Genomic DNA, 8910 nt, shown 5'->3' with positions numbered 1-8910 from the left:
TCAACAATCAAGCCTTCGGACACTTAGTTTCGAGTAGGAATCTCGCAATCGAGAACGCCAAGGCAATGCTGTAGAGCGAATAATTTGATTTTGAATTTTAATTATTTGTTTTATTTTTTTACATTCGATCTTTTGTCGATTCGACCTTTTATCCATTCAACCTTATGTCGCACATTCGTTAAAAATTTGGTCAAATACCCTATGTTTGCTACCGGAATCGCATTCTTATAAAGTGGTTATGGTAAAAAAGTGAAGATTTCGAAAGTGGTCAATACAAAGCCAGTGGGAATTGCTGTGTTGCTTAATTTCCTAAACATGGTTTGAATCAACTTTTGGATAATTTATTCAGTTTGGTGCTCCTATTATTTTTTTTTTAGAAATCATAATTTGATTGAGCCATTGATTACTTACCGCGACCAAGACCGATGTCTCTATTGTTGGCTTCAGAATGTCCTGTTTGGCTGTTTGGCCATATGGAAAATCTGAGAAACAGACCCATTTCAAGGGCTTCCCTGTGGATGCAACCTTCAAGGGCTTGGAAGACATATTGCGGAGTTCTTTCAAATTACTTTTTGTAATAAAATCTTTTTTTATCAATGAAAAACTGCTAACCTGTTCATTTTATTTCTAGTATTATTTTTTTTTTGTAATTTGTCTCGATTTTGTTTTCCCTTTTTAAAAACTAGTATCTAAAATTTGTTAAACACAAAAGTAAAAGTAAAATATGGCCAAACTCTCTAGCTTCTGTATGTTTTTTTCTTTTTCCGTTTCACGCTTTTGTTGTTTCTTTTTCTCTACTTAACTATGCATCATTTTGTTCTTACTGGTTTATGAGATTACTATATATGTAATAGAGATAGCATTAAAGCGAAAAATGCGAATAATATGGCTTGGAGATATATACGCGCGTATTATTTTTGTTGTTGTTTTGTTTAGTTATGGTTGGAATTTTTTTCCTGGCATCGTTTAGCCGCAGCTTTCGCAAAATTAACAAACCCTTTCTTATGTACTAATTTAGATTTATCGGTTAGTGTTTTTCTTAAACAAAATTAAAAAAAAAACAAATATGTGAGATTTTTTATGTTTTCAATCTTTGGTAAATGGAAATGTTTGTGAAATTTATAGAAGCAACATTTCTGGCAAAATAAGTTAGGGTAATTTATTGAATACTGTTTTCTAAATTCAATATTTCAACACTTTCTAGGAACAAAGAGAAAACAATTTTTAACGCATTGCGTTTGTTGTTTACCAAAGAATTGGAGAGAAAGTGACTTTTTTGTTTCTATATTCATCGATGAAGTGTGTTTAGTGATAAATTGAGTAACTAGGAGATGATGCATGATGTTTTTTGTATTCTTCTACTCGGGAATAATATAAATGGTTCATTTCTGTTGTGGCTTGTCTTTGTTAGATAATAGAATTGAATTGGTTTTTAGTTTAGCTTTGTATTGTTTTCCTTTTTGTTTGTTATTTATTCTCTATGAATCTAATGTCTCTAGTGATATTTGCTAATAATAATGTAAAATAAGTCTTCTTGAGTTTTTTTTCTGTTCTTTACCCTCTACTTTTTGCTTATATGTTATTTTGTTGTATGCTTTTATTAATAAGTTGATTATGCTTGGATTATTGCATTTAATACATATATTTTGCTGCTTTGTTCTTTCACTTCTCCATTTTCTTGTCAATTTATCGTAATAGCTACTATTAAGGCAATAAATTAATTAATGTAATTATAATGCATTGTTCTGCCGTCCAATCCGGTCTAAATATAATATTTTTACCATTATATTGGTTGTTGATAATACCTTCCAATATTGTGCAATAAAATCTTTGACAAATGTGATCAGAGTTTTGAATGGCATTAACTCCTCTTCGCTTGTTTGCAGTATTTTTCATGTGATTTTGTGTTTTTTTGTGTGTGTTTCGTGTACTTTGTGAATGAGTGTATTTGTATTCATGTGCATTTTCATTTCGTGGTTTACTTCATTCCTCCTTTAAAGTTAGATATAGTTACTCAATTATTTGTGTTTTCATTATTTTAGTTTTTGTTTATCACAGTTGATATTTTCGCGTCATTTGTGTCATATGTTTTGATTTTTTGTTCGCTTGTGTCAAAATTTTGAATGTGAATTATATGTTCATTTTGTAATTTCATACATTTCCGCGATTTGTCTGCAAACATCAAACTTGAAATAAATCGACCCGAAAACGTTGTACTCGCAAACTTATCGTTTTCCATTTGACTTTTTTTAAATACACGAAAATAAGAACACATCGGTCATTCTGCCTTGCAAACAAAATGCAAATAAATAAACTATACAGAGTTTTCGACGTTTTGTTTCTCCGTAATTTTGTATTTAACTTAATGCATATTTACTACCAACATTATTTTTTTACATCTTTGCTTTTGCTCCTTTCCTACCATTGTATTTGGTATTTTGTCATTGTTGCATCACGTTACTGTATTTAGGTTGAGTTTAACCTTTTGGGTTTTCCTAGGGCGTGGATGGGCGGATGTGTTACAATCAACTGCCCTGTTCCACGCGGTTTTCATGGCACAATTAGTATGTTTATACGCTGTTCGCTCTCTTGATGACGTTTGCTTTGTAAACTTGAATTGGTAAATAAGATTTGATGTTTCAAAAAGGTGTCAGACTAGGCTTGAATAATCCAACAATTGTTAAAAACACACACATGGTGACTCGAATTTTATCGGGTTTGGAAGCGTTTTTGGTCAATTTATTTTCGAGTGTAAATGAACGTTGTAAAATCGGCATAAAGTTTAAAAATATTTCATTAAAACATTTTTTTTTTTGAAAAAACATAAAACATATGAAGAGAGTTCAAAAATTACTTTTTTGTTTACTTTTACATATATTTTGACGTGAGTGTTGTTGGACATTCGAAGCCTAATCTGTCAGAGCATGGAATTTGTAGTTGGTTGTTATTTTAGTAGCTTTTGAATACACAAATAAATAGCAAAAATAAGATATAAGAGAGCGTTGACACCAACTTGAAATAATTTGATGATGTATTATAACGTATTACTGGAAGTTTAATTTACATTTACGTAACATAAATGAAAATATGTTGCTGGGACAACAAAAATTGATACAACTGTAAATTATTTGAACGCAGTGATACCTTGTGAGTGCGTCCAATAAAATTTTACCTATCATCAGTTTGTTTCTCGTGGTTGATTTGTTAAACTAGTTTTTTGTTGTGGTAGTGTGTGTTTTTAATGTTATTTTTGAGGTCCCTAAAGAGCTTACTTGGAGGAGAGGGAGGAAATGTGGAGTTTGCGTTGGTAAGTGTACAGCTCCTGCGGGACTTCGAAATATTTTTTTTTCGTTTTAGTTTGTTTTATCTGGTTTTGTTAGGTAAAAGTTAATGATGCTACAGAGAAAGTTGTTATAGCAGTTTTTTTTAGTTTGCTGCTTGTTTTTTGTTAATTCAGAGAAAGGGTGAATCTTTGTTTTTTTTGTTTTTCGTTATGATATAATTAGAGTTGAGTTTTAGCATTGTTTAGTCTAGAAATGTATTACGTAGTTGATAGTGGTAACTTTATCGAATAAGAGTGCGATTGTATTTTCTATCACTACTTTTGGATCTACTTCTGCTACGTTTCGTCCGAGCAGGAGCCCACCGGTTGTCGCTGTCGCTTTCGGAGCTTTGCCCAGCGCTATGTTGGCTGACGTAATTGTTGCTATTACTGGATACACTGTTTATGAGGTGGCCTCTAGACGTTGTATTGATGCCTATTTTCCGCGCAATAATTGGGCTATCGGTGGTACCACCTGTGAGATATTTACTGTTGAAGGGTGTCTCTGGACAGGGAGCAGGTGGACTCGCCGGTTCGAAGCCCATGTCCTCGGCAAACTCCATGTTCATGTGACGGTAAAATTCTTCTGTTGGCTCTCCAGCTTGGCTGAAGTAGTTTACCTGTTGATCTGGGCGGAAGCATTGCTCGTACAGCACCGATCCACTTTCGTAGTCGTTCTCGGAGTACATTTCACCATTATTCATCGTCATAGCAGCAGGATGATGAGGACGAATCCAATTCTGTGGGAAGCTTGGAATCGGAGGGGGCATCGTGTCCCACCGGTTCGGCATTGGGGGTGGAGCGTGATTCTTGCGCATCATTTGGGGTGACAAAGCGGCAGGATTGGTTCTGATCGTCATCGGTGGGCGGTATGTACCGTATGGGTGGTCTGGTGGAGGAGGCAGCACATCTGATATGTTGATTGGCTCCCTGAGGGGGGCATTATATTCACTGGACACAGGACTGCACTTCATGCACGACTCTTCCGAAACTGTTCCCCCACGTTGCAGTGTCACTGTTGCGTACGGCTCCGGAGGTATGCAGGTGTTGTTTTTGATATTTTGTGTGTTGTTTGTAAGCTCAGCATATTCCGACGTACTCGGAGGGTCCAACGAATGCGATGGCTTCACCAGCGTATTTCCATGCAACCAAAGTGTGTGCTGCTTATCTGGGATAATTGTCGTCACGGATGGGCCAGGATATGATGCCTTTACGCTTTGCTTTTTGCGAACGGTCCAAAAGATGGCAAATACCGCCCCTCCAATCAGACAGACGCAAAGAATTACGAGTGCGGTGCCGGACATCCACGAAGACATCCAGTAGCTTGGAGTAGGGTCGGTCCTGGATAGAAGTACACTCATTATATCACTTTACTTGTTTTTAATTTAATTTCAATTACCTGACAATATTCTGTGGGTCCATATGCAACGTAGTCGGTAAACTGTAGGGTCCTGGAATAGCAAAAGTAAGATGTAAAACGATCTGCAAAACTTGAATACCAAAAATAATTTTACCAATTCCACCGGCAGTTAAACTAGCCACTTTTGCAATGTACATTCCACCTGGCGTTAAACTGTTGATCACCACCGACTGGGTGGTTGAGTTCAACACCATTTGACCCAAAACTTTGTTGGTAGCGTTGGATTTGATTTGAATCTGTAGAATAAAGTCAAAAATTAGAAGAAATGGTTATCAAATAGAATACGATGCATACCTTATACCCTGTGAGCTCTCCATTTAGCAAATGCGTAGGTGGTGGTGACCAACGTACGAAAGCAGCTGTCGTGTTTATAACACCAACTCTCACATCCGTGGGAGCAGCGGACGGAGCTCCGTCCAATGTTTTGCCCTGCCGGATATTAGAAACCGATCCGGACAAACCTTCCGGAATGCTGGCAAATATTTCGTACTCGGTGAACGGGCGTAAATCGTTCAGAGTGAATTCTTTCAGATTGCTGGTGGTAACTTGGCTTTCAAATGATGAGTTGTAAAGAAAGCTACTCATCGGTTCGTTGGCTATTCGGTAGTACATTCTCAAAGGCATTTTGGTCGCACTGTCGGTAACGTCCCACGAAACACCAATCGAGCTGGCAGAGATGGTAAACACATTGTTCAGGACAATAAACTGTTCGCTGACCCATCGGCTTTGGTCGTACGTATGAATCTGTTCCTTCCGTGCTTCTAGTGATTCATCTTTGTCTAAAACTTTGATGAAAATCTTCTTCACGATGCTACCGGCTTCATTGATGGCTGCACAAGCGTACCACCCTTCATCACCTTTGCCAACGGCTTTTAGCGTGAGTCCTCCGTTGTCTTCGAAATGAGCAACACTGTTACTTTGAGGAGACGGAACAGTACTGGAGATCGCTTCCATTTCGATACTGGGCTCTACAGATTCTCGTTTGCTCCGAACCAAATGTATTCGGGAAGAATGTGGCAGCTGAAACAGCGTCTTTTCTGATACAGGTTCGATCTTAATTGACCAGTTTCCGAAAGACTCGGGTGCAAAGGAGCGAATATGGTTAGATGATGTTTTAAGCACAATGCTTCGCTTTGACTTTTCCATGGGCTTGTGACTTAACAGTGGTTGGCTTTGAGGACCGCTGCTTGTATTGTTAACATGTGGCTTATCAATTCGATCCCACAGTATTCGCACTGTTGGTCTACCTTTTGCCCGACATGGTAGCGTGATTCCTTCCCCTTCCCGAATAACGACGTCGACTGGGGCTTCCAAAAATGTAGGCGCTTCGTAAACGTACAAGTAAACGGATATGGTCACATTTCCGCCCTCGTTATGTCCCTCGCAGATGTACTTTCCCTCGTCATCTTGCCGGGCATCTTCTATTCTCAATGTGTTATCCAACAGTTTCCGAGATCGCCCTTCAGGAAGGCGGCCACTTTCTTTGCGCCAAGTTACAACCGGCTTTGGATCACCAGCCAGTTCACATGGTAGATCAAATCCTTCACCTTCGAGTACCTCTGTATCGTGAGGACTTTTCACAATTGTGGGAGGTGCCAGTACCTTCAAATAAGCTGGCGGTGTTGTCTTGGTACCTGCCATACTCTGTGCTGAGCACTCATACTTTCCAGTATCATTAGGTTGGATTTCTGATATCATCAAACTACCTGAATCTACCATCGATAATCGTTTGCCACTTATATCCAGCAATTTGCCATCCTTTATCCACAACACTGACGGCTCTGGTATGCCTCTAGGAGGAGTACAATTGAGGATAACAGGACCTCCCACAAGAGCAACCGTATCTTTGGGAATCGCTCTGAACTCATCTTTGAGCATTGCAATTTGCAGAGTTGCATTTCTACTGACTGCCACTCCAGCTGAGTTTTGTGCCTCACAATGGTACACACCTGCGTCTTGTTCTCGTTTATTTTGCATTACTCTGAAAATAAAAATAAATATACATCATTTAATACCAACACCCAGCGCTATGAAATGAGATTGTATTTACTTTAAAAAGAATAGTGAACCCTCTGGTAAAATAACACGTCGATCGGAAAGACCAAGCGGTGATCCATTATGGTACCAGGTAATTTCCGGCGGAGGACGTCCTGCAGCTTTGCAATTTAGTGTAAGCGGTTCTTCTTTGGCAGCCACTGCATCTGCCGGATGTTCGATTATCCGCGGTCGAAGTTGCGCTGGAGAAAAAAAAAAATAATGTCAAAAAATAAAATAAAAACAAATCCATAATTTGTGCCCTCTCAAAGGGCGCGCTACTGTGGGGTGGGGTGGGATGAAGATCAGTCAGCTCTCAAAAATTGAGATTTCCTCATCGTATCATAAATACACAGCAGCAACAACCGCTGCCCTGTGCTAACACTTGGGACTGAACCAGACGCACATCTTCATAGACGCAACGCTCATCGTGCGTGTGTAGACATTCTGATTTCGAATGTGGCAGATATTTGAAGAGTGCGTCGTGATGGACCGCTCTTGAAAATGATGCCGAAATTTGTGTTGGAGGATACAGGCTATTCATGTTAGTTTTTTTTTTATGAAATAATATTATATAAAATTTAATTTTGATCTTATAAATAAATAAAATAAAAAGTCACATTACAGTAACTACAGAAACAGCTTAAAATTTTGATTATCTCTGTTTTTACAATTTTGGTTGAAGAGTTTCTTAAGAACACTGAGAGCAGTGATTTCCAAAAAAAAAAAAAAATAGTTGAATTGTTTAAGTCAGATATTAAATTACGATAGAAATTGTTGATTTTTAATTGATTTCATAGCTCTAACGAAAAACTTTAATTCCTTTTAAAATTGTTTGTTTTTAATTAGGAGAATTTTATTAACGCTTTTATTTATTTAATTTTTTTTTGTCCAGCAAAGTTCAAATTATGCCGATATTATATTGATTTTTAGCAAGCAGAAGCTGTATGCCGCTGGCTCATCTTTTTTTTGTTGGGCATTGTCGGCAGCAGCGGCATGTGGGAATGTGCTACTAGCAAATCGATACGCTTTCGCCGCTGCGGGAATGATGAATTTCAGATGCTCTGACAAATAATTCTGCCAGCAAATGTTTAAAATTTACGATTTGGGAGAGGGGGAAATTAATTGAAGGGAAATGTTTGTTGTTACCTTCTACTGGATTATATAAACCGCCGATGATTATCGTGCTCAACAAAGCAGACAGCAGCAGGCTTGAGCATTGATCCATCCTTATCTTTGTTGTTGTTTTTCGCCTATCCTTGAATTGAATTTTCTCTCTCAAACTGCACAAATGGTTGGCCAATATTCACTTTTTTCACGTTTTCAATCCTTTCTCATGTACTGTACTTTCCCCAGCGATATGCAAAGTAAACTATTAATCATATTTTCACTGCGAGATTGAGGAAATCTTCCAGTTCACATACTCTAAACATAACTTTCACTGTTTAAGGTATACTAAAAACATAAAGAACACTAAATTATACATCAGCAATAAGTCTGGCAAATTTGATCGATTATAATTCTAAGAAAACAATTTGTACCCAATTTTGCAGAGATAAAAACATTCATTGCTGAATAGAAACACAACTTTTACTTAAAATTAAACCCCCGCAATATGTTTCTGGTGATGCATTCGCTCTCTTTTTTCACGCACTCGCTTTCCACTTCCAAACTTCTATTTTTTCCACAGCTTGCAAAAAAAAAACTTTTTCCTCAATACGTCAGGCACTAACCAGAACATGATCGCCTGCCATTAATAATGAGTGTACGGACAATCACTAATTAAACACAATACCGCGGCTTAAAAACGACTTCATGCATCGTTCAAACACTGTAGCGCGTTCCTAATCGCATTTTCGGACCATTTTCGAGTTCCAAAACCGACGGAAACGTGAAAAATCATTTTTTTAAGAAAACACTCCCAAAACAACATGTACACACTTTTCCGCAGTTGAAATCATTCTACGAACAGAGTATGAAGGGGGTGCCTGCAGTGTGGGTGTATTCGTGTGAACGAGTATTAATGGGTTACCTATTTTATATTTTTGATTTTAAAATTGACCCTTCATGTTTTCTTCTCGAATAAAATTGTTTTTTTACGTGTTTGTCTTGATTTGTGTAGAACATCTACGCA

General features: G+C 37.7%; 1 protein-coding gene across 4 annotated transcripts; it reads right to left on the bottom strand.

Annotated features, from left to right (window-relative positions):
- Nucleotides 1–585: 585 nt before the first annotated feature.
- LOC6040535 (roundabout homolog 2) lies at nucleotides 586–8736 on the bottom strand. 4 transcript variants are annotated; one of them, XM_001849867.2, is made up of 7 exons: nucleotides 8318–8736; nucleotides 7926–8231; nucleotides 6793–6979; nucleotides 5037–6723; nucleotides 4837–4978; nucleotides 4722–4773; nucleotides 586–4663 (listed from the first exon to the last, which is right to left on the bottom strand). In XM_001849867.2, exons 2-7 carry the CDS (start codon nucleotides 8002–8004, stop codon nucleotides 3565–3567), a joined length of 3246 nt encoding a protein of 1081 aa, XP_001849919.2. In that variant the 5' UTR covers nucleotides 8005–8231; nucleotides 8318–8736; the 3' UTR covers nucleotides 586–3564. The 4 variants fall into 4 exon arrangements, with proteins under 4 accessions (XP_001849919.2, XP_038109877.1, XP_038109876.1 ...); XM_038253949.1 differs by having other exon boundaries at nucleotides 7926–8249; nucleotides 8510–8736; XM_038253948.1 differs by having other exon boundaries at nucleotides 8510–8736.
- Between the last annotated feature and the right edge of the window lie 174 nt (nucleotides 8737–8910).

The sequence above is a fragment of the Culex quinquefasciatus genome, chromosome 2, assembly GCF_015732765.1.
Source record: "Culex quinquefasciatus strain JHB chromosome 2, VPISU_Cqui_1.0_pri_paternal, whole genome shotgun sequence".
In the NCBI taxonomy this organism is placed as follows: Eukaryota; Metazoa; Arthropoda; class Insecta; order Diptera; family Culicidae; genus Culex; species Culex quinquefasciatus.
This window is presented reverse-complemented; position numbering and strand designations above follow the sequence as displayed.

Excerpts from the sequence above, each read along its gene's own strand:
- LOC6040535 (XM_001849867.2), bottom strand. The coding sequence starts at position 8,004 with ATGGATCAATGCTCAAGCCTGCTGCTGTCTGCTTTGTTGAGCACGATA. Across the intron at positions 4,774-4,836 it reads TTTAACTGCCGGTGGAATTG|GACCCTACAGTTTACCGACT; the intron begins GTAAAATTATTT and ends TTGCTATTCCAG. Across the intron at positions 4,664-4,721 it reads GACCCACAGAATATTGTCAG|GACCGACCCTACTCCAAGCT; the intron begins GTAATTGAAATT and ends ACTTCTATCCAG.